The sequence below is a fragment of the Pseudonaja textilis genome, chromosome 1 (genome assembly GCF_049901715.1).
Source record: "Pseudonaja textilis isolate UNSWEBS1 chromosome 1, rPseTex1.2, whole genome shotgun sequence".
Classification (NCBI taxonomy): Eukaryota; Metazoa; Chordata; class Lepidosauria; order Squamata; family Elapidae; genus Pseudonaja; species Pseudonaja textilis.
The window spans coordinates 65,857,606-65,883,867 of record NC_141990.1 but is presented as its reverse complement, the minus strand read 5'-3'; the positions used below and the strand labels follow the sequence as shown (position 1 = coordinate 65,883,867).

At 38.3% G+C, this 26,262-nt stretch overlaps 1 protein-coding gene across 3 annotated transcripts in view; it reads left to right on the top strand.

Moving 5' to 3' along the window:
- The window catches only part of KIF26B (kinesin family member 26B), a 304,113-nt gene that overhangs the window by 65,460 nt on the left and 212,391 nt on the right, over positions 1-26,262 (top strand). For 2 of the 3 annotated variants that reach the window (XM_026695440.2, XM_087936727.1), the window contains one exon: positions 16,081-16,614. In XM_026695440.2, the coding sequence (XP_026551225.1) occupies positions 16,081-16,614 (534 nt within the window). The remainder of the gene's footprint in view (positions 1-16,080; positions 16,615-26,262) is intronic. The other variant, XM_087936723.1, reaches the window with a different exon arrangement.

The following is a 26,262-nucleotide window of genomic DNA, read 5'->3' as shown; positions in this document are numbered from 1 at the left end:
CAGAGGCAGAATTTTTTCCCCTTATTTTCCTCCCCAAAATCTAAGCCCCAGGACATAGTTTTGTAGCGTAGCACGGGTATGGAGCTAGTCATAATATATTTTTTCATAAGGGTTTTTAGTTGGTTTCTTCTCCTGAGGACCAGGCTGTTTCGATGAAGTTCATATGGGAAAGGTCTATTGAGACCTTAGGTCAGAATGCTAATTGCTACCATACTATTTTTTTTACCGCATTCTGCTTAAATTATGTAACAAGTGTTTTAGCTAATTATTTTTATTACCTTGAGTGGAAAATATTGTTTCAGCCAATGCTTCCAAATGCAGAGATAATACAAAGCGTTGCTTAAAAATACTGTTGATTCAAACTACTGCAGGCAGACTGCAGATGGGAGTGGCTTGATGGAGCTATAGTATAAAAACAGCTATAGTATAAAAACAGTTTCAGTACTTTTAGGGCCATTTTTGAGATAATTTGATATGCTGGTTTAACCTTTCACATTTTCCATAGCTCTGAAACTGGCTATCTACACTACCTTCTTCCCTGTATGAACCTCTTCGAATATTTCTCTGTGTCAAAGTGCTGACTGTCACTGAAAATGAAAATATATGCACTCAAATCTACATAACATCTTACGCAAAAGATTAATGCTCCCATCTTGAACTTCTCCAGTTTAGATTTTGCAACATTTCATACTCCAGTTTCATGGAAATTAGAAGCTTTCTTATGTGAACTCTTGGCAGAAGAGAATCTGATTGTAGGTAATAGTTCCATTAGTTGGACAGTACAGGACAAACCAATCACGAACACGTCCTTGGAGGTCTGCCCATCTCATTACAAAGATCTTTTAAAATCACACACACAACATTTTCTAATGTTCAGATGAAGCATTTTTCTCCATGGAAACAGAAGCACATTAAAAAAAAAATCAATCCAGGAATATATCCTATGCTTGTTAAGGCAGAAATGACCACAGAATTAACCTTTAATCATGCTATATGGGAGATGATTGTGAATTAAAACAAAAGTATATTATTTTTATAGTTCTTAAGGTCCTTCATTGCCAGGAAGTGCTATTTTGAGACACTGCAGAAAAATCCATTACAGATATAGATTGAAATATAGGCTTTTAGTTTTAAATGGAAAACACCTGCTGATATCAATATTGGGCTCTAATTGCAGACTTTGGTTACATAGTATGGGAAAGAATTTTAACACCCCTTAATGCTTTCTTTCCTTCAGTCTATTCCGTGACCAGATACACAGTAATATGTCTGGAATTCACACGAATAATTAGTTCAAATATAGGTGTGCTACTGTCTCTTGTATAATATCATAGACCAGTGGTGGCAAACCTTTTTCAGCTCCCATGTCGATAATTGTGTGTGCGCTTGGTGCCAGCACCGAGAAGACAATGTGTGCTGGGGCCCCCCACGCCCCGTGCACATGCATCCATGAACCCCCCTCACGCTATGCACCTGCGCATGCACGTGCAATTCCCCCCTCGCGTGCTGTGTGTTTTTGCGACTCCCTCATGCGTTGCACATCTGCACATGCGTGCACAATCCCCTCATGCAGCGCATCCCTGTACATGCGTGGGCATCTCCCGTGCACCCCCCTCTGCCCCTGCGCATGCGCACCAGATACCCAACAATCAGCCGTCGGGCAGTGGCATGCACATGTGCAGTGGGGCTCTTCCGAGTGACCTCTCGCATGCCGGGGGCATGCGTGGCATAGGTTCGCCAACATGGTCATAGACCAACCCCCTATTCTGAGGGTTTTGTGTATACATACAATGTTTAGGTATGTAGATAAAAAAAAATTCTGGTCCAAGTTGTGACTCCCATACAGAGTTGTTCAGTTGCCTCTGACCATTTTTGACCCCCACTGTTGTTCATGGCTGACATTCTTTCACAGCATTAAATCTGAATTGGATCCAGTGATATATGTTTGGCTGATTCTGCTATTTCTTCTTACTCTATTGTTCCATTTTCTGTTCTGAATGTTTGTTGTATTTTTTTGGACAGCCAAATAAATCAGACAGAAAAACACATTTTTTTAAAGAAACTGATTGTCTATCAATAAAATCATGTTTAAGATAAAGAAAATGGATATTGATATAGTTTTGTTTCTCTATCAAAATATTAGTGGTTATCAAGTGAGGTGACTGGAAGAGATTAAAATTTATGTATAAATTTATAGATATAAAACTGTTCAGTTGCTGCTGAGAAGGAAGTTTAATTATTGTTTAATGTTAAAATAGGAAAATTAAAAGTTTCAGACCAAATCTTGGAAATGCTACAGAGCAAATACATCTGTTTACATTTAATCACATCTTTAAAATGCCTAGAGCCTTTAGTCTGCAACTTAAAACTCATCTATACGCCCTACTTGGAAGAAACATTTTAAATTCAAAATTCCTGAATTTTAGTATTGAATACAAAATGTGTTCTTTCCCACCAATGAATTTGAAGCTTGTGTTTTCAGTAAAATCAGTTAATGTTACAGCAATACCAAACATGTTTTTTAAAAAAAATCTCAAATGTAGTACTGGGATACTGGGTCTTTATGGATAGCAGAAATGATCAACATTAGTTCATTGGTGTAGTTAGTTGAAGCATAAAGTATCTAACGGATGTTCTAGAAAATGTTAGGTGATGAATGCAGTCAGTCAATGAATGAATGAGTGTTATTCATATTTTGAAAAAAGAACATAAAGGAAGCCAAGGACCAAATAGCCAAAGGACCTCAGTGTTAAAACTTATAGCCAACATAGGATCAATGGAGGGGGCCATACTTAAAAGAACCTCAGGTATGGAGTTATAGATAGAGAAATTTTTTTAAGAGGTAACCCATTCTTTGAAAATCCATCTAGAATGCGGAATACTGTTATGTGATTATGGATGGACTGAAATTAATTAAATAGAAGGAAATTAGTATCTTGAAAAGAGTGTGTAGTTCTTGAGACTATGCACATGCCTTCAACAAAATCCATTTGTGCCTTTCATGTTGGAATGGGCAGCTTCGTTTTTCAAAAGACCTGCGGGTTATATGTTGCCTATTGGCAACTGATTTTACTAAGCTTTGCAATCTCAGTGTATCTGAGGAGTGCTAGGTTGGAGAAGGCTGACGTTTGACTGAACATAAGTTATATTAAGCACATTTCTATTTTTTAAAAAAATCTAATTATAACCTACTTTTTATTATGAAAAATGCTGTAGTTCACCTGCATTTTACTCTTGCATTGTTTTTCCTCTGAAAATCGTCTTTCAAGGTTGCTGTTTGTTATTGAAATAACACTTTTGGGGAAACAGTGAGCTGGTAAGATGGTAAAAGAACAGTGTAAACAAATCTCTTTCTGATTATGTATCAAATGATTTTTCACTACTCTGCATTTTTCCTCTTCTACTCTGCCTTTTTCTCTTCTACTCTGCCTTCCTTTTTTAATTGTTCCTAGTTATTCCTATATTTGTGTTTTTTCCCTCCAATCCTCTTCCTGATGATTATTTACTCACTTATTTATGAATCAAATTTATAAGGCCACCCATCTATGCAGTAAAACTCTGGGCAGCCATATAAATTATGGATCATATGTCCCTGAAGGCACGCTTAGAAAGTATATTAGCAAACTGCTTCCTATAGATAGGGACCTCTAAATCTAATCTGCCTTGGAGAGGACAAAAAAGTTGACACTTGCCTCATTTGCTTTCAGAAGCGGTTTAAATGCAATGTTGCCTCTCTAAATAGAAGCACTTTTTTAGAGCAGGTATTATAGTCTTCTGCTTTCTGTCTTCCAGAAAGGATGTGCCCATTCCTCTCTTGCCACTGATGAAATCTATGCCTTAATGGAGCTAATCCTAATTCCATCCATATACTTGGTTCTCAGGACAGAGGAAGGGACAACAGATCTATTCCTTGGTGGGACTGGAGATTTTGAATCTATTTGATCACTGCCTCCAACTCCATCCCCAGATTACTTTTGCTGTCCTGACATGGTTAGAATAGGGAAGGCAGAAATATTTGAACCAGCAGGTCAAACAAAGAAAATAAGGAATGTAAGAATAAAACGTATTTACCATAAACCCATTTCCATTTTACTATCTTCTATGAGCCAGGAGTTCCAGAAAATTTCCCTTGAGAGATCATCTGCTTCAGACATGGTCCTATAGATTCAGCCAGCACTTCTTTCTGCATAGCGTAGCCATGTTGCTAGCTGATTTGTGGTTCATAGTTCCTTGGGAACGATTGCAAATTGTACTTTTATATGTAATGTAGATAGTGCTTGAGAACATTTTCATAAAATCATTGCATATTAGTGGTCTGCCCAGATCCTAAATGTAAATGCAGATGCTATTATTTCTTCTAAGATAATACAGAATGATCTCTTTTCTGGACTTAGTGACATCCTAAGCACAGAATCAGTGCAAATCAATAGGGACCTAATGTTTACAAAGGGCATCACAAAGTACCTTCTTTTGCTATTATTTTTTAGCCATAAAAATGTCTTCATTTTGGTGCTTTTGCTAGTGATAATGTTGGGTGCCAATTTTTAAAAATGTAGCAGGTCTGTTGAAGATAGGTGGTACCATCTGAATATAAAACACGGTTGTTTGATTACTTACAGAGTAGGTAAGGTACAGAATGTATGGGTACATTCAGCGTGTAAGCATACATTAGAATTCAAAATTATGCTTTTTGACAATCAATTTCCTTTGATCTGTTGACTTCTCTCTTCTAACTACTCCTTTCTCCCTGTGGATGTTTCTCTTGAAAAATAACTTCGGAATGTCTTCCAGATTTCATAGTGACTTTCTTACCTGATTGATTAGAATTTTTTTCCATGACCTTATAATCCAAGAAAGGATATATTTTGATTTGAGGCCTAAGCAGCTAAAATTGCCAACTACTCTACAAACATTTCTTCTAATTCATTCATTCATCTCATATCCCAGTAGCCCGGAGCAGAGAGAGGGGCACTTGGGAATACTTGGGGAGAGATTTGTAATCTTAGTCCTCATTCATTGGACCACACAAGTGAAGCTGTTTCTTCATTCATGCTTGTCAGCAATTGACTTAATCAGGCAGGGATGGTATATTTTTAGCCCATGGTTAGTGATAAGTGCCAAAGGGTTTGTAAGAGTGCAATGTTTAGTAACAGGGCTCATTTTGAATCTATCCTGCTTTCCTTTCCCACAAAACTGGTGTCTGCCTGTGATATATTTCATCTAAGTGGGAGAAAAACTGTAAAGATGCACACAGCTTTCAATGGTCTCTTTCAGCCCTGCTAAAAAAGGCTTACCAACTGCAGTCTTTCATGCCCTGAATTATTCAAACAGGTTTAACTGTTTTTAAAATGAATTGATAAAGGGTACTGGCAGTTGTCCTAAAAGGTATGCTTGCACAATTACACTGAATTTTCTGCTGTATAAACCTCCCCTTCCCAGCAATAACATAAGTAATCATATACTCTGCAGAGAATCCTTAATTATTGCAGTTTGAACGAATAAACAGCATCATGCAATACTTTAGGAAAAGAACTGTGAGCCAATTCTGATGGCAGTATTATATACTTAAAAATAGAATAGAGGAGATACTACCTCTCATTATCATAGTTGGTTCAAGAGGAATTCTGGCAACATAAGATTCTTAAATAAATTTATGGTTTGCTTCAGCAAAATGTTTAAAAATCAATGGGAAATGGATAGTGTTATTATACAATGTGGCTTCTGTTTCCAGTATATTCCAAATGAACATTTTGCAGAGATAAACCGCACTATTTATTTGTGGTGCAGGGATAGAGAGAATTTTGAAAGATAGAGTTGCACCAAGACAGATCACTTCATGTTTGATAAAGAGTGTGGGTAAGCAAGTATACTGTTTTAGGGAAAGAAACCCTATACAATTTCAGCAATAAATAGTCATCCTTTCAGCTTCTTGTTTAGTAGAGAGAGATAATTTGCTAGTAGCATGTTTGCTAATTTGTATTCACCAGGCTAGAAACCACAGGCCCTGTTGGCACAGAACTCCCGTGGATTTCAGTTTATTCGAGCATTTTGTTATTTTAACAGAAATGGTGCAATTTTAACAGTTGGAAGCTTTGGCTTTTCAACAGTCAAATGGGGAAAGTCATATGTCTCAGCAGTTAATTCAGTTTTAGAGAAGGGTAGCCAGGCTGGAATCAGCCAGAGGTGGTAAGACTGCAATTCCCAGAATCCTCAGTCATGAAGAAATAAAGCTAAAATAATGTAGTTTCTCATACTGTTTCCTGAAAAGTGACAGACTTTGCTTAAGAAAATAGCTTCTGTGCCAACAAGTTAAAGCAGGGAATAAAATCATAAAAAGAAGCTTTAAATGTTTGTGGTTTCTATCACAGAAACAGCTTTTGTTCCCATTAGTGTATCTTAATTAGTTGTTCTGCTTCACACTGGGAGTGATAGTCTGGAAGTCACACTTAGGGTAGAGTCATGCAACCTTTGATCCCCCATCTTCTCCCACCTTCCGAATATTTGGTGAGAGGTGATGGATCACCTAACGCAAGTTTTTGTTACACTTTTCCACTAAGAAGCTATGTTTCTATGCTGTGTACAAGTGGCTCAGTGTTGCTCAAAGATATTTTTTACTGCTATTTTAAAGTTTCTTGTGACCTCCATCTGCAAGCTTTCTTTCTTTTTATTTGCATTTAGATGTAGTTTTTCCAATACGAGCCTTGAAGAAAGGTACAGAATAAAAAAACCTTAACCAAAAAACAGTAATCAATCACTATAAAAACAAGGTGGAAATACAGGTGAAACTCAAAAAATTAGAATATCGTGCAAAAGTTCATTTATTTCAGTAATGCAACTTAAAAGGTGAAACTAATATATGAGATACTCATTACATGCAAAGCAAGATAGTTCAAGCCATGATGTGTCATAATTGTGATGATTATGGCTTACAGCTCATGAAAACCCCAAATCCACAATCTCAGAAAATTAGAATATTACATGCAATCAATAAAATAAAGATTGTACATAGAACAATATTGGACCTCTGAAAAGTGTAAGCATGCAAAAGTACTCAGTACTTGGTTTGGGCCCCTTTTGCAGCAATTACTGCCTCAATGTGGCATGGCATGGAAGCCTTTGGCACAGCTGAGGTGTTATGGAAGACCAGGATGCTTCAATAGTGGCCTTCAGCTCTTCTGCATTGTTCGGTCTCATGTCTCTCATCTTTCTCTTGGCAATGCCCCATAGATTCTCTATGGGGTTCAGGTCAGGCGAGTTTGCTGGCAAATCAAGCACAGGAATCCCACGGCCATTGAACCAGGTTTTGGTGCTTTTGGCAGTGTGGGCAGGTGCCAAGTCCTGCTGGAAAATGAAGTCAGCATCCCCATAAAGCTCGTCTGCGGAAGGAAGCATGAAGTGCTCCAAAATCTCCTGGTAGATGGCTGCATTGACCCTGGATTTAATGAAGCACAATGGACCAACACCAGCAGATGACATGACTTCCCAAATCAACACAGACTGTGGAAACTTCCCACTGGACTTCAAGCATCTTGCAGTGTGTGCCTTTCCATTCTTCCTCCAGACTCTGGGTCCTTGGTTTCCAAATGAGTTGCAAAAGTTGCTCTCATCAGAAAAGAGGACTTTGGACCACTGAGCAACAGATCAGTTCTGTTTTTCTTTAGCCCAGGTAAGACGCTTCTGACATTGTTTGTTGTTTAGGAGCGGTTTGACAAGAGGAACATGACATTTGAAGCCCATGTCCAGGATCCGTCTGTGTGTGGTGGCTCTTGATGCACTGACTCCAGCCTCAGTCCACTCCTTGTGAAAGTCCCCAACACTTTTGAATGGCCTTTGAATGGCCTTTTCCTGACAATCCTCTCTAGGCTGCGGTCGTCCCTGCTGCTGGTGCACCTTTTTCTTCCACACTTTTCCCTTCCACATAACTTTCTATTAATGTGCTTTGATACAGCACTTTGGGAACATCCAACTTCATTTGCAATTACCTTTTGAGGCTTTCCCTCCTTATGGAGGGTGTCAATGAAGATTTTCTGCACAACCCTCAGGTCAGCAGTCTTTCCCATGATTGTGATTCCTACTGAACCAGACTGAGAGACCATTTAAAGGCTTAGGAACCCTTTGAGGTGTTATGGCTTAATTCGAGTGGGACACTTTGAGCCTGGAATATTGAACCTTTTCACAAGATTCTAATTTTCTGAGATTGTGGATTTGGGGTTTTCATGAGCTGTAAGCCATCTCAATTATGACACATCATGGGTTGAACTATCTTGCTTTGCATGTAATGAGTCTATCTCATATATTAGGTTCACCTTTTAAGTTTCATTACTGACACAAATGAACTTTTTCACGATATTTTAATTTTTCGAGTTTCACCTGTATATGACCTGTGTAGTATCAGAAAATATATCTGATTTGATAGTTTGTGCATGTTGCTCTATTTTATGCATCACCTACCTACAGAGAAATGGAAAAATGAGAACAATAATTTTGCTTTCTTGAAATTGGATGTATGTATAAGGCATTGTAGAGGTAAAGCAGCTTTGGGGTAAATTAAGATGACAGACTGAATCCTAATCCATGGAAGATAGCAATGCTGTGTTGGAAAAATAGATGATGGGTGAAAGGTGGCTTCTGATTTTAAATAGGGTTCCAAAACAAACAACAGCAAGGACTGAGCATGGGAGTTGTCCTGGACAAATGTTAATTGAAGAGTGTCACATAGAAATCTAGGAGCGTGTGCATGCGTGTGTATGCATGCATGTGCATGCATGTAGGAGTATGTATGTATATGTATGGGTGGGTAGATGGATGGATAGTCGGGTGGGTGGGTGTTTAGGTCTGTCAGGGAGTGGGAGTGTGGCTTTGTTGGCTGTGGAAAAAAATGGGGAAGGGCAAAGTCCAGCTGGGCAGAGCAGGAGAGAGATAGAACAAGGGAGAGGGAGTTCAGAGGAAGACCCAGGCCCACCCACTCTTCATCCTAGGGCACACAGGGAGGAATGGAGAAGGGAGCAACATGGGTTGTGTAGCTTATGGGGGAGGAAAGGGCCTGATTCCATTCATTAGCCACACCTGGGAATGAGAGTTTAAAAGAAATACATGCTGAGTGTGGCAGCTGCTGGTAGCAAACGTGAGTTTATCTTGTGTTGACTTTGGTTATCTTGTATTGACTTTGGTTATCTCCTTTGGTTTCTGGCATCTTCCCAGCTGTGTGGAGTTATTGCCATGTCTTCATGTCTGGAATTCTTGCTCCTGCCCTGCCTAACTAATTACCTCAATTTACCTTAATTGGACTTATAGTTACAGTTTTGTTGACCATCTTTTGGACTTGATTCTCTGCAGCCAAAGGCTGTTCCTGGGAGAGTTTTTCTCCAGCTAGAAGATAACCAGGACATTAGGGGCAAGTAAAGGGACTCTTACTGATTATCTGACTGTGTTGCCTTTGTGCCACAGGCCGGGTCATCACAAGGTCACTATCCTATCTGGGGAGGGCTGAACTTGCCTATTCATATACTAATAACTTATGATCTGTGTAAGGCTGTCTTTAAAGATTTTTGAGAAAGTTGCAATTCAACTGGTATATAGTTCCCTCTCCTAAGATCCATCTAGCAAGACTACGAAGAAGAGCCTTCTCTATAGTGGCGTCCTCCTTGTGGAACATCATCCCTGAAGAGATAAGATTGCCCCCCCCACCTTTAAATACGCTTTTGTAAGGCCGTGAAGGCCTGGTTCTGCCAACAGGCCTTGGCAGAACCAAGGAAACCCCAGAGAGATATGTAGCCCATCAAGTGGCTCACCTGATTGTTGTCACCAGGTGGGTGGAGGCTTATTGGTCTTTAGATTGGGGCTGTCATAAGCCACTCAGAGTCACTGAAAATGAGTTGAGTGGCCATAAAAAATTTCTTAATAAATAAAAAAATATACCGACCATTGTACAAGGTTTCCAACCAAATTTAGAGTTCTAGTTTTTTAACTTCCAATATTTCAATGATCTATCCATTACAAGCTTTTCCCTTTCATAGTGTTCAGCAATTAAATGCCTATGAAAAGCTCCCAAATAAGATATTTTGGAAGCAGTAAATAAATGTCATGGCTAAGTGCATTGATAGCCTCATTTCCATAAATGTAAAGCTCCCTAAACTGTTTGGTAATATTAACTTGTACTAAGTTCCATAATGTGCCTCTGTGATATGTGAAAACATTTCTTTTTATCTTTCTGATCTTTTCTAATTTACTTGTCATTCATATTCCTTGGATGGCTTCAAATTCTAGCATTAAGAGATGTTTATCTCCCCACTCATTTTTTTCCATGCTGTGTAGAATTTGAAATACCTTTGGCATATTTCTCCTTAACTGTATTTTTTTCAGTTATAACATTTCCTTATCAGGGAGTTGCAAGATGCATTAATTATGTGAAGCATTTCAGGTTCTCTTCATCTTATCATACTGATTTATTTAAGTTCCTTTTTACAACAACAGGCTCCACCATATTTTAGAGCCTCCAAGCACTGTCCAGGAAGCATCACTTCCTAATGATTTTCGCATGTGCACTGTTTCTTACGATGATTTGATCTCTCTTAGTAGCTGTAATCTTTTTCTTTACTCTTGTGTCCTATTTCCAAGCCATTCCTATATCATCTTCTACCCCTATGGATAATTCAAACCAACTTGGAAGCTCTTCAAGCTCCAGCCAGTTTTTCTTGAGGATTCAGTTTAAGAGCATTTTAATGTCAAACACTAAGAGTTTGTATCTGCTTTAAATGTAACCTGTTCCATATGTAATTTAAATCTCTGTATCTTATGCTTCCAGAGAAAATTTCTAGATGTACAGTATACAGAGTCACATAGATCAGTGGAGGCTAGTTGCTTTCTCAAAAGCACATGTTAAGTTCAGTCTTCAGTTAGGATCTCAGACATAACTGTAGGAATAATCCTTTGATGATCGAGGGATCCGATCCTCATGATCACAATTTTTTGATTAGGCCTAAAGACCAACCAATAATTATAGCCCTTGCTGAACTGAAGGGTTTGAGGACAGGAAAAATTGTTCATATAGAAATATAGAAAACCCTTTGGATAGTGCAAATATCAGAATTGAATCTTTAAATTTGTGAACTATCCAGACTGATTTCTGCCTAACATGTTATCTGCCACTTTGAATGCCAACCAATAGGCATGCATTATAGCCTACTGGGAACTTAAAAATATTTTGTGGTACCAGAGGTCCCACCACTATTTTCTTCTCCAAACAACCATGATAAGTCTAAATTTATTAAATCATTGAGGCAGAAATTACTTCTCGTGCAGATTTCCCAAACCTTCCCGGCTTTACCGACCAGCAGGGGAAGAGATGGTCAGATAATGTCAGCAGGTCCTACTTGCACTCTCCATTTTGCGTGTGGGGTGTGCATGTGTACCCGCTGCTCAGGCAAACGGAACATGTGTGCTTGCACACGCAGGCGCTTGCCCAGCTTTTCCATGGCCTGGTTGCAAATAGCTCACGACCCCCACTAGGGGCCCATGGCCCAGAGGTTGCGGAGCCCTGTCCTAATGCCCTATTTCCTGGAGTAAAGGTAGCAGGAGCCAGGTGGTGCTGCCTTTTGATAGCATCATAGATTCTTTGGAGGACTCTCCCACAGTGAAGAACAGACTGTCATCAATTGCTGCCTGCATTCAGAGCGATATTGAAGAATGAATTATCCCTGGAGAACCTTCTAACTAGATCAGGCTATATGCTGTTTTATTCTTCTTGAGTTGTCATTGTTTTCACCATGACTTTTGATTTTATGTCTTTTTATTTCTCTTGTGGATTGTTTGAAAATATTTTTTTATATCTTGCAAGCTGCTGATGGTCAAATTGATTGAAGTTACCCACAAATGCAATAAATAAAAAGATTTATTTATTGCATTTGTAAACAAATAGAGGGTTTTTTGATGCCTTTGAGAGTCTCTGCCTCACCTTTGTTATTTTTAGATTCTTTTGATTTAGAAAAATGGAAAAGTGACATGTAGATTAATGGAAAAACCTTCAAACACTCTTTGTAAAGGATGCCTGTCTATGTTACATAAGCCTTGCAAAGTTAATGGCCTTTAGAAGTTATGTCCATATGGCTAGAAAAATGCAAGAGTAAATTGTGATGTGAAGAGTATCCCAAGAGACTACAAAGGAGATGATAGGGAGCAATTCCCAGTACAACATTCTGTTAAATGCATGTTTTATTATAGGGCATAGAATAACGGATTTTGCATAACATTTTCTCAAAATTCCAAATGTGTTTCCAAAAATCAGAGGACTCCTGCTTTGGATAGAGAGATCTTTAAATAATTGATGTGATACTCCACGCTTAACATTTTTATCAGTCCTTCAGTGTAGACCAAATTAAGAAACAGGCACAACAGGGATTCCAGGAAAGCCTTTTATTATCGTAAAGTAGAATAGCAAAATCTTGGAAACCCATCCAAGATCTTCTCTGACCTAGCTTATGTTAAACAAAATCAATGCAAGGTTATTTTGAATCTCTTTCCCATGGTTCCCTCTGTCTCAGGACAATCTTTTCCCCTTAATATCTCTCATAGTTTTGCCAGGTCTGTTATAAACTCCTTTTACATGTTTGCTTTGTGGACCCTAATTTGAATAGGCATGTTCATTAACTTTACTAATAGCTGCCTGATAACCTACCAAGAACACAAGATTTACAGGCACCTTAAATGTAGTGGGATGTGAAAATGACCTTAGGAGACAGGAAGAAGAGATGCAGCCTAGACAACTGTCTGATAAGAGAACAAGGCCAAAGCAGGAATGGTGATGGAGAAAGCATCTCAGAATTGACTGTCCAGCATTTCAGAATTGATCCTCCCTAATTCTCTGGAACATAAAGGGAAGACTGATGTCTGTCCTTCAGGGTAGTCCAAATCAGGAAACCAAAACCCAAAATATTAATTGTTTCTTTTTTGTAAGGTTACAGTAACAGAATCTTGCAAATCTAAAAGCACTTCCCTCTTCCCCTGCCTTTTCATCCCAGAGAACTAGGAAGAACTAGAAAGGTCAGTTTTGAAATGCTTTCTTTATCCACATTCCTGCTTTGAACTTTTTCTCTTATCAGACAATTGTCTAGGCTGCAGCTCTTCCTCCTCTTTCTCAAGGTCATTCTCACAGCTCAATAGAGAGAAGTACTAGTTTAAAAAATGGCCATAATGAGGGGGCTAGGTTGCTTTATATATTATATTAAAAGGTGTCTTTTGAGATTTTGGTGTGAGAAATGCCTTGCAATGAATTAAAAGAGCTTCAGTTTTACTCAGCAATAAACTGACATAGGTGAATGACACAAACAATGGAATAAATACAAGACAATATATGGGTGGTATACTTCACATATCCAACTATATAGACAATATATAGTTCACCACTTTGTAATTCATGTGGTGTTTTCTATGTGATCTTTGAAATTGGGGTCATCTGACTCTTCATATATTCTATTATATTAGCTTATGGTGCAGTGGGGATGCACGTTTGGTAGCTTTCCATTAAACCTCTGCCTGAAACACATCCAAACTTTCTTTATCAGAAAAGGAACATGTAATTATAATCTTGAATAACCAATTGAGTTTTGAAAAGCTCTGAGTTACCGCGTCCTCAGCTGGACTTTTAGAAAGACTGCCAAAATACCATGGACTTTTCAAGTTGACAGTAAGCCTCACAAGCAGCCCTATTTCTCTGATGTTTCCTGCTGAGTTTTAAAGCCTAAGAAGCTCAAACAGTATGTGCAACTTGGCATCCTCCTGCTACTTATGCTATGCAACTCAAATTGTACATAGCTTGAATTCCTTCTGCCAGTTTTATGCACACCTATGAGACTAATAAACTTGCTGCTCATTAAATTCACCGGTAGCCCCCCTGGAACTGTACAGAAAGTAAACTAATGCCAAAACTTTACAGTTATTCTATTCCAACAATCAGTTTGAAAGCTTTGATGTAAATAATAGTAATTTGTTTTCCCTCTGTGTGATCTATAGTGGCCATTCTGGGTCTTTTTTTTTTTTTTTTTTGCAGAATTATAAAGTACTTGTTTCAGGGATAACATTGGAATGTTATTTATACATTGATTATTAAGATACACTTAGATAACCATTCTGTTTTGGTTCATATATTTGATTTCTTATTTATGTTCCTGAAGTTTCTTTTAGGGATTGAATAAGATAAATTCAGTTTTCTAGTAACGCTTTTTCAACTTTTTTAAAAAATTAAGCTCTAGAAATTTAAACTCATAAACTGGTTTAAATCCTACAATTGTTTTAGAATAGATCTAGATAGCCCCGTCAGGGCTTTTTCTTTTGCTCTGAGATAAAGATTTCTGCTAGATTGTACTACGTTTTTGTCTGCAAAGAGTCAATATTCCAAAGGCAGAAATGGGCTGAAAAGATTCCTATATAATAATCTACTCAAAGTGAACCTGACTAAGTATATGGATACCAGTATATTGGTGCTTTGCTTTCTACATTCAGTGTTCCTAGACCAGCACAAGTAGTTCATCCAAAATGTAAGGTGAGGGTTTTCTTTAAGAATTATAATATTAAACATTTATGTTGACAAGGAAATGCATGTTCCTGATGCTCTTATATTAGTCAGAATAAGATAATGCTTTCTTATTGTTATTCAGGTTTCTCTTGTCTTCTGTTGACAATTTTTTTGAGGGTTTGACGTAAGAGATACCATGATTCATTAATCATTTAATCTCCACATGTTGAATAACTATGGACTTTAGTGAAAACAGAGATGTATCATCAAATTGTAAAGATGATGTGATTTCCCAGCATTGAATAGTCTTTATTCCTTTTGTCTGAGCTTGGTAGTTATTTTCCTGATATATTAATTTTAGCATTATCAAATACTGTTTTCATTTATTCTTGTTTTAAACTTACCCCACTTCTCCACGTCTAAAAAAATTTGAAAAATTTGAAAAAGTTTGAAAATAGAGGAAGCTATATTTATTTATTTATTTTATTTATTTGATTTGTCAATTGCTTACAAGATAATAGGTATAAGTATAAACATAGTTATGAATACATGGATACATATAAGAAAATAAAAGAAACAATAGGACAGGGACGGTAGGCACTTTGGTGTGCTTATGCACGCCCCCTACAGACCTCTTAGGAAAGGGATGAGGTCAATAGTAGACAGTCTAAGGTTAAAGTTTTTGGGGTTTGGGGAAGAAACCACAGAGTCAGGTAGAGTATTCCAGACATTGACCACTCTGTTGCTGAAGTCGTATTTCTTGCAATCAAGTTTGGTGCGGTTAACCATTAGTTTGTATCTACTGTGTACTCTTGTATTGTTATAGTTGAAGCTGAAGTATTCATTGATAGGTAGGACATTGCAATATATGATTTTAGATACTATACTTAGATCGGACCGAAGGCGGCGTAGTTCTAGGTTTTCTAGGTCTAGAATTTCAAGTCTGGTGGCATAAGGTATTCTGCAATGAGTAGAGTGGAGAACTCTTCTTGTGAAATGTTTCTGGACTTTTTCTACTGTGTTAATATCAGATACATAATGTGGGTTCCAGACTGATGAGCTGTATTCAAGTATTGGTCTAGCAAATGTTTTGTATGCTCTAGTTAGTAGTGTGATATTACCAGAAAAAAATACTAAAAAATATTGAGACCACCCTCTTTGAATATAGAAGCCTGTAAGTGAGTTCCACCTGTAGTTTCTAGAAGTTGATCCTTTTGCACAGGACAATCAGTAGACAATGAGGAATGGATAACATCAAATTTTAAAGTACAAATTTTAATTAAAAAATCTGAGTAAATGGGGTCTAATTAATAATGGAAGAGATCTCTAATTTTCTCAGTGTTAAAATAATATCGTTGTGACTAACCATAATGCAAATGAAGTTGTATTTAGTGAAGCAACTGCCAAATCTATCTCCAGGTGGTAATCAAGAACATGATGTCCCATTTAGTTTTAGCAGAAAGATGAAGGTTTTTGCCTTCTATTTTTTTTAATCCACACTATGGTAAATACAATAAAGTTGATTTCTTTTTGTCCTCTTAGTTTAATGGTTTCCTCTTTTTGATTTTTAGGATCCAGCATTTTCTTCAGTGATTCATGACAAACTACAGGTTCCCAATAGTACCCGGAAAGCATGGAATGACAGAGACAACCGGTGTGATGTGTGTGCCACTCACTTGAACCAGCTGAAGCAGGAGGCTATTCAGATGGTCTTAACACTTGAGCAAGCAGCCAACGCAGAACATTGTGATGCTTCTCCTGGCTCTCCTCCTCCCCTTCCCAATATCCCCACCTTAGTGGGCTCTCGACATATGGGCAGTCTACAACCCAGAGACTGGGCGTACCTATCTGCTCCTTATGCTACTTCCAATTATGCTGGCTTTCTGCCTAACAAACTCAGTGGAAAAGTGAACAACATAGGAATCGTTAATGGGATAGAGAAGAAAAATGGTTCCTTGGGACACCAGACAAAGGTCAGTGTACAGATGGCTACCAGTCCCAGCAATGGTAACATCCTGAATTCTGTGGCTATCCAGGCTCATCAGTACCTAGACGGCACCTGGTCCTTGTCAAGAACAAATGGTATTACTCTGTATCCCTATCAAGTAAGTGGCGTTAGAAAGGATTTTCCCTCATTGATTTGTATCTACAGAGTATTCTGTGGCTTTAAGAAATACATGTGTACTTACTAATTCTGTGATAGTTATTTAATATAGAATGGTTGATCTCATCTGCAATGACAGGAATTCATGACCTTAAAATAAACCAAACATGCTGCCTTATTTTTGCAGTCTTCAACTCTTGTCAACCATTATGTGGATTGCTAAATTAGCAGTGCAAATAATAGATCTTTAGGATGAAGCAGTAACTTGATCTCAGATAGGTTCGGTTTGCTAAAAATGTTTGATAAATACAACTGGTGCTGCAGAACTCTAAACATAAAATAATGGTTTCTTTGCATGTTGAGTGGGCGGTTTTTTCCTGGAAAATCTCCTAATGGGGAGAAATGCAAACATTGAATCTTTTTTGTTCTCTGCCTAGAAAACTTTTAGATAGGAATTTCAGCATGTTATAAAGCTATTAAAAGCTTAAGAAGGTAAGCTTCTAGGAGCGGTCATGACCTCGAATGTAACAGTAGTCCTTTGGAATTTTCTTCCTTCTATATTTCCAGCTGCAAGAAATGAGAAATTGAACTGGATTCAGTGGTTGAGGTCACCATCCACACAGGGGAAGAGATGTTCTAAAGTGGAGGTACTCAAACTTGGCAATTTTAAGACTTGTGGACTTCAACTCGCAGAATTCTAGGAGTTGAAGTCCACAAGTCTTAAAGTTGCCAAGTTTGGAGACCTTTGTTCTAAAGGATATATAGTCTCTACACAAGATTCAAACTCTTGCAGAGTCAGCCTTCAAAGCCATGTTGAAGAATCAATATACGAAGAGAAGTCTAGCATGGCTATAGCCTGCCAAGACATGTTAGCAAAGCCAGAGAATGTGGGGTTACTATACTTATGTGATTGTAAGCAGGTGTGACATCACCTTTAAAGAGCTAATGTTATTTTGCGTTCCCTTTTGTTTGCTTTACTGATTCTCCATTTCAGTGTAATGAAGGCTAAATTACAAAACATTTGTTGAATAATGGCCACGTTCGTTAGCTGCAGGACTGGTAATTTATGTTATCTTCTGAGATTTTTCTTCCATTAAAGGTACAAGGAGATGCTTTTTCCCTAAACCAAACAGCACAGAGGGACATGGAGATTATCAGAGACTGTACAGAATCAGGCTGTTTCCACTAGTAGGTATTTTTCAGAAGTGCTGATCTAATAAGTCAAGAGGGAGAAATCACTGGATAAAGAGTATTATAAATCTAGCAATGGGATTCATTGCCCTGTTCATCATCTTTTTATCAGTCTTATGTTCTGGAACAAGAGCTACGGGATAGCTAGATTTAATGGCTCCTGAGGTGGGCATATGACCACTGCAGTTAGCTTTCCTGGCAGAATTGATAGCCTGCCTGGCAGAATCGGTTGACTGTTACGAAGGTAGATCTTATTTTATTCTGTAGACTCTGTGCATCTCAAATAAGAAATAGTACTGTCTTGGGCATGCATCTCAGGAAATTTTAACGAAGAAAATCTTCCAAGAAGAGGAACCCACAATTTATATTTAGCCTTTAAAATCACTGGGATTAAATAGATAGAGGAGAAGAAATAGTGAGAATTTCTTCACTCTATGCAGGCTGGCCATACTTTGAATTAGATGGTTCCCATCAGGTTTTGAGATATCATAAAAAAAGCAGGAATGGTTGTTACCTCATTATATATGTAAAGCCAGGTACTAGAAGAATGGAATTTTCAGCCTTGTGTGCCCTAGATCAGGAGTCTCCAACCTTGACAATTTTTAAGACTTGTGGACTTCAACTCCCAGAATTCCTCAGGCAGCTATGCTTTGCTGGCTGAGGAATTCTGGGAGTTGAAGTCCACAAGTCTTAAAGTTTGCCAAGGTTGGAGACCCCTGCCCTAGATACTGTGCATCTTGTCCTATGTGTGAGGTTGCCATTTACTATTTATTTTTATTGTAGGTGGTAAATTATACAGGTGGTCCTTGACTTACAACAGTTCATTTAGTGACTGTTCAAAGTTACAACATCACTGAAAAAACATGACATGACTGTTTTCATACTTGCAACATTGCAGCATCCCCATGTTCACATGATCAAGCTGGATGCTTGGCAACTGGTTCATATTTATGATGGTTGCAGTGTCCCAGGGTCCCCTTTTGCGGCTTTCTGACAAGCAAAGTCAATAGGGAAGCTGGATTCACTTAACAACCATGTGTTTAACTTAACAACTGCAGCAATTCACTTAATAACTCTGGCAAGAAAGGTCATAAAATAGGGCTAAAATCACTTAACAAATATCTTACTTAGCAACAGAAATTTAGGGCTCAATTGTGATTGTTAAGTCAAGGACTACATTTATAGAGCCAGTCCTGTATTAACGATTTATACAACTTTATAGAAGAATGGTTATATAACAATTACAGAGTCCTCATTTAGTGATTGCACTCATGCAGTGATTGTTCACAGTTATGAAAGATGAAAGATGAAAATTTCATAACTGGTAATTAATTACTGGTGACCAATCCTTGCATTTATAATCTCCTCAAGTCTCTAAAACAGAGGTTCCCAAACTTTTTCAGTCCACTGCCCCCTTTGTGCTAGAAACTCATCCTCAGTGCCCCCCCACCCAGGGATGGGATTTAAATTTCTGTGGGCATGGCCTAATTTGAGGGCGTGGCTTTCTGGTCACATGACTGGATGGGTGTGGCTTGCTTGTCATGTGACTGGCATGACTTGCTGGCTGGGCATGGCTTGCTGGTCACATGACCAGATAGGTGTGGTTTGGTGGTCATGTGACTGGGTGGGCGTGGCCAGGTGACTGGCAAACCAAATACAAGTGGTCCTCACTTAATGGCCAGTTGTTTAGCAAGTGTTCTAATTTATGACTAGCCTCCCCAGAGCTACTTGACCTGTTTTTGGAGCTTTGACAGCCATGCACACACATGCACACACACCCCCTTCTAACCCTGCTGGAGCAGGTCATTGGACTAGAATCGGCAAAGCATCTCTGATTAGATTCAAGTAGTGAATAGAATCTAATCAGATATGTTTTGCTGATTCTTGTTGATTTGTTTTATTTGTATTTCTTTATTTTATGTTGTTGAATTGCATTGACATGTATGTCCCTTCTTGTGCACAGCCCAGAAGCTTTTGTGATTCTTTGCAGCAAAAATTACTGACCTCTGGCTTTGCTCTACTTTTCAAACGTGCGGGCACTGCCACGTTCTAGGTGCCGGTCCCGCAGGTCCACCCATTGAGCCTGCTGCACTGGAGGGACCTGCCCAAGCAAGTCCGAGCAGAGCGGTGCACCTAGTCAATGGGATAAGCCTGAGAGAGGGAAAGAGAGAGAGAGAAAAGAAAGAGAGAGAGAAAGAGAGAAGGAAGAAAAGAAAGAGAAAAGGGAAAGAAAGAAAAAGGGACAGATGAAGAAAGAGGGGAGGATGGAAGGAAGGGAGAGAAAGAAAAAGAAATAAAGAAGGAGGGAGGGCTGGAGGAGAAAAATAATGAGATATCTATTCTAGTCCAATCACCTGCTCCAGTAGGTTAGAAGGGAGTGTGTGTGTATGTGTGTTCTCCTTGTAATTTACCAGTACATTTTGGTTTTGCCTTCTTCAGAATTGGCACTTTAAAACATTGGGGAAAAGTAATTTTTTAGGGTGGAGATCTGGTCCAATGGATCCTGTTTAAAGTCTCAACAAAATGTGAGAGCTTCCTGATAGTCTTGACCATGTTCCATCCACAAAACTAGCCTCAGTCTAAACTAGGCCTCATTTCAATCTGATGCATCTGGTCTCTCTCTCTCTTTCTCTCTCTCTCTCTCTCTCTCTCTCTCTCTCTTCCTCCTCCTCCCTCCCCCTCCCCCTCTCCATCTCCCTCTCTCCCAGACTGGCTTTGCTCTACTTTCCCAATGTGCCTGCAGGGCCGGCACTTCAAACATGGATGGATGGATAGATAGATAGAGGGACAGGTAGGTAGGTAGGTAGATATACTGATAGGTAGGTAGGTAGGCAGGCAAGCAAGCAGGCAGGAAGACAGACAGTCAGACCTTTTGGATGGATGGATGGATGAATGGATGGATGGATGGATGGATGGATGGATGGATAGGTAGGTAGGTAGGTAGGTAGATATATTGGCTTTCTGAGAGTTTGAGAAGCTTCTTTTCTTTCTTTGTGGTGAGTTTTTGGAAATCCAGGTTGACTAAGGAATGAGTTGAAGCCGTGGCGGAGGCTTCCTTCCTCCCTCTCCCCTCCTTCTCCTCTTGTACACACCTTCCAGGCCCCACCACAGCCGGTTCCATGGCTGTTCGCTGCTCTTGCAGCACCCGTGCAGCACACTCAAATTTACTGCACTTCACTCCATCCCCTCCTCCTCCTCCTGGAGCCCATTACAATGCGGTGCATCGGGGCTGCCACATTCGAGGCGCCAGCTCCTGAGCAGTGCAACAGTCAATGGGGTGACCCTGCAGAGCCTCGAATGCCCCCCTGCTGGCCCCCTTGCCTCAGCGCCCCCTAAGGCATTCCCCACAGGGAGCGGTACCGCCCCCTTTGGGAACCACTGCTCTAAAACAATGGAAAGCTGAAGTAACGTCATGAGCAGAGTTGCTGTTTCACTTAGCGACCACTTTGCTTAACAACCAAGTTGCCAGTTTCAATTGCAGTCACTAATGAAGACTACCTGAATTTACATGCGTGGGTATAGTTTTATATATGTACTCTCGAATAAGTAAAGTTTAATATTTGATTTCTTGTTATTTTATTTGCTGATTGTGTAAAATGAAGTTGTTTTTAAAGATACAACAGTGGGATAGATTGCCTTTCTTCCCCATTAGTAAATTGGCAATCATATTGCTTGGATTGAGAGTTTGAAAACATAGGACAAGCACAAAAGCATTGTTTCTTATTTGTAAGAATAACAGGCATAACGTTCTCAATAATGATGTTCCATGATTATATTTGGGTTGGATGATCTTTTGTTAACACAGGATCACATGCAATATTTTTGGGATGGCCTGAAGACTGTAAATCAGTGACACAAAGTGACTCTTATGTTTACTTTTTCCTCCATGGATTTTTGATCCAATTTAAAAAGATGAAGATGATATTAAATCTGAGTCAAAGTTGACATTAACGTTTTCAGGTAAGTCTTAATTTGTGGAATGTACCAGTTTTCCACAATTGTGGTTTGAGGATGCTCCAAGAGTCATTAAAAGAGGTTTTGGAGGACCCCATGTAGTTCTGAGACCTTAGGTTCCAACTTCCAACCATTCATATACATGACAAATGCAGAAATTTAACTTTGGAAAAACAATACTTTGTTTCTTAAAAAAATTTCAAACATAGATTTTTTTATATATATAAAAAATTGGAAGTGGTTTTTAAAAAATAAGATCTGATGTACAACTTAAAATACAGTGATAAGAAATAGGAAATAAAGCTTCTAGTTATATCTGTTAGATGGCTATCACCAAATGTCAATTAGATATCTTTTTATATTTATGTGAGCACTAAAGATAAAAATAATGTGTGGGTTGGGTTTTTTTTTGTTAAAATACAATGCATCTATAAATCATTTTAGAACCTATACGAGTCTATGTGATGGGGAAAAAAGCAAATACTGAATTCTTCCTTTATCTCTCTTTTATTTTAACAACAACAAAAAAATTTGGAGAAAGATTGGGGATCCAACCTTGGATCCTTCGTTGAAGAAAAACTCTCAAAATCCTGTCTCACGCCTGGTGGGTGCCATTTACATTTTCTTCCCCATGTATGGGGAGAATCCTAACAGTCACATATCTTGCTGATCAGATGTATATTGTTACAATAAACTACAAATGGATAGGCATAGACCACAGGAGCTCTGAAATCGCTTTACTGAGGGTTGGCTCCAGGGGTGGGATACAAATATTTTTACTACTGGTTCGGTGGATGTGTCTAGGTGGGCATGGCCACATGACTGGGTGGGGCATGGTTTCTTTTTTTGTGCAGCACACCCACCCACTGCGCTCTATGTTTTTTTTGCCTCCTGGGCCTCAGGAAAGCCTCCTGAGTGAAGCAGTAAGACAGTGATGGGGATACCGGAACAACTGATCATTGGGAGGAAGAAAAAAAAATACTGTTTTACTACTGGCTCGGCTGAATGGTAGCATTTTTTTTACTTCTGGTTCATGTGAACCCGGCCGAACCGGTAGAATCCCACCACTGGGTGGCTCAGCTACTAATGAACTAATCTTGAAGGGTGTCCCAGAATAGACAATTGTCCTGCCAAAAATTGAAGTAGCAGTTTACCCTAGAATGCAATGGTCTTGCTGTAGTGCACGAAATTTTGAAAGGAAGTAAGGTCAAGATGAACATCCTATTTTGCCTTTGATTTTTGCTTATGGCCATCTGTTTTATACTTGTCCACTGCAGGGATTAGCTGTCCAACTTGTTTTGGCAGACAATCAAGTACTTTCCAAGCAAAGGTAATTTGGTTCTTTGAATTTTTCAACAGCTTTGTATGGAATACAGTCTATAATAAGAGGGGTAAAGCAACAAAGAGCAATAAGGGAAGGAACTAGACCAGGGGTGTCAAACTCATGTTATCACAAGGGCGTCTCATGACCTACTGGGACTTTTTCCCCCTTCACTAAACCAGGCATGTGCATGACACATCTGGCCCGCGGGCTGGGAGTTTGACAGCCCTGAACTAGACCTATGGTCACTAGCCCAACATCTTTCTATAATTTTTTTGTCCCCCTTACCCACATATTCGTATATTTGTTTCAGTTTTTATACTCACCCATTAGCTGAGTGATTTTGCATAGCTATTAGGTTGAAAGCATTAAAAATTCAAAGAAGAAAATTCATTCTTTCAAAGAAGAGAAAGGTCTTCAGATTTTTTTTTAAAGCCCAATTTATATCAAACTTTAGGCAGTCCTCAACCCACCCATTTCATTATAGCTGTATTATTGTTCTGCATCTTACTCTCAGAAAGTAGGTTGAAGTCTCATGGAAGGGTAGGGTCCTATTTTTGTAGGGTCCTATCTAGAAGGACACTTTATGCAAGTCCAGCTTTCCCTTCATACAATGAGAGGATTATGAATGATGTTCTTTTCATAGAAAGAAATTTAGGATGCTAATAAATGTTTTCTTAAGGACCATAGTTCTGGCAGTTAATCTTTAAATGCCATGTAACCAAGCAATCAGAAAAGAGGTGTGATTGTGTGTGCATGTCCCAGCTTGTAGTCAAAATGTCTGACTTCATCGTTAGACATTTTTTAACAACAGAAACGATGAAAGAGATTGAGAATGAACAACATCTAGCCAATCTCTGTTGGATTCTGTGCTAATTGTAAGTTTTTCTTACAATCATTCTGGTATGATTTGATCTGACATGACATTTTTATGCATGGCTTAATGACTTGGGAATCACTTGATTATCCTTCATGATAGCAGGAAAAAAACCTGAAATTGAGAGTAAAAGTATATTCCAGCAACTAAAAACAGCTAAGGAGGCTTATCCTGTGAGTCTAACACCCCATGACACAGCTGTGATGTGAAGAGTTATTTAAAAGTGTGAGATAATCCTTTAATGCAGTGCATGACATGAGAACACAATTAGTAAGGATTTGGATACTTGATTTTTTTTCAGTCTAGTTAGTTTGTTCAGATATGGGACATCTCTTTTCTGACAAGCAATCTAGGATAATCTGGGCCTGGGAAAGCTAGGATAAGGGTAAGAAATTCTCAAAAAAGTTTAATAAAGGTGATATCTTTCCATGGCAAAATATGCTATCAAATCATTCTGTGATGAAGAATGCATTTTTAAAGAAACTTGTCATCAAAACTTTCAAGTAAAAGTTACCTTTAATATAGAAATTTAGTTTATAAATACATTTTAAACTAATTCTGCTTTTATGGGAAAGTATATTTTGGAAAGTAACTCAAGTTACTCCTTCTCAGAGTAAGGAATTAAAGCTGTGATGCATGAACAAGGAGCCAGAGGCTCTGAGCATAATTAAGGGATTTTCCTTGTTTCATTTTGAGGCAAGGGCATCCTATTTAAAGATCCACAATAAAATATATAAAAAAGATGGGGAGGTGCAATTGCTTCTGAATGATACAAACAATGCATCAATAAATATTCTAAGATCCTCTTTTCACATTAACAAAAGTGCAGACCAAATCAGGGTTTGAGGAAAACTTAATGTTTATTTTACATCTTCACTCTAACAATGATCTTTATGTCTGCACATATGAAAAGTAATGTGAAGTCTGATGGAGACTCCTTAGCCTAATAGAATTCAGCTGAGATGACTACCAGTTGACTTTCCGTCTGAATGAAGAATGCTGTTGATTAGCTGCTTCTGAATGATGTGCTGAATGATTGGAAAAGAATGGTTATCCATTGACCGAAGTCATGGAGAAACACTCCTAGATAATGGAATAATTTTAATTGTAATACTCTCTGGAAAGCTGAATGAGGGACTGCAGAATTTTTCACAATCAGTGCACATAGTTGGTTATTCCCGGGTGACTTCAAGAATTCAAGAATAAAGGTAATGACCTGTCACCTTGGAAAGTGCTGAACTGTCTATCATGCTTAAGATTACTAGGGGTTCTTGGCTGAACATCAGTAAGCTTGTTTCATAAAGAAGTATAATTTTAATAATTCATGCCCTTTGTGTATTTTAATAAATATTTTTAAAGGAATTCCATTTCACAAAGATTCTTCTAGCCAATCGAGTAAGGCCTTATTTACAATCTAAGCAAATGTTCTTAAACAATTCTTTACTTTGTGAAATAATTTGATTTTTTAAAATTAAAAAATAATAATATTGAGAAGGACAGTACTGAAGGGGATATTAGAAAACTTTAAAAGGTAAGATTTTATCCCAGTTGATAAATATATTAATATTGGATTGACTGGGTTAATTTCCATTGGATTAAATAGAATAATGATATGAAAGTTAGATGCATTTTAAACTATTCTTTCCTGATCCGGTTCCTTCTATCATCATAGGAGATGATGGAAATTGGAGTCCATCATGGGGAGAAAGCTATTAAACAACCTGGCAAGAAGAAAGGTTTTTTTTTTTTGCTAGATAAGCTTCTTACTTTCCTTCTCTTTTATTTAGAGAGGTCATCATTAAAATAATCACGAATCTTGGGTTTCAAAGACAGTATCCGTATATAATGAGAATAATCCATCGACATCTCCCAGTTGCAGATGCCCATGGATCCTCAGCAGATGATAACAGTATTTTGGATTCTTTTTGAGCAGACTGGCAGGAAAGTTATGGAGAAAGAAGAGAGTGCTCTTTGTGTGAACTGACTTCTTCTTGGGAGACAGTGGATTGCAGCATGTTATGAGCAGCAGAAGCATATTTTATAGCTAACAGGCAGGAAAAAATGGATTACAGGCTATTCAAAATAATGTATGAAGATACGAAATGATTCCTGCTGCAGGACCTTAAGAAGGAAATAATACAGAAAGTTTACCTATTTTTGCTTCAAAATTTGCTTGATTTGCACAAACTATTATTTCAGGAATGATCCCATTCTGGAATGCTGCTTTAAGAGGATATAAAATATTTTGAGAATCAGCTCTCCTTGTCCACTTACTCCTTTTGATAGTTAAACTTTTGCTCCCAACA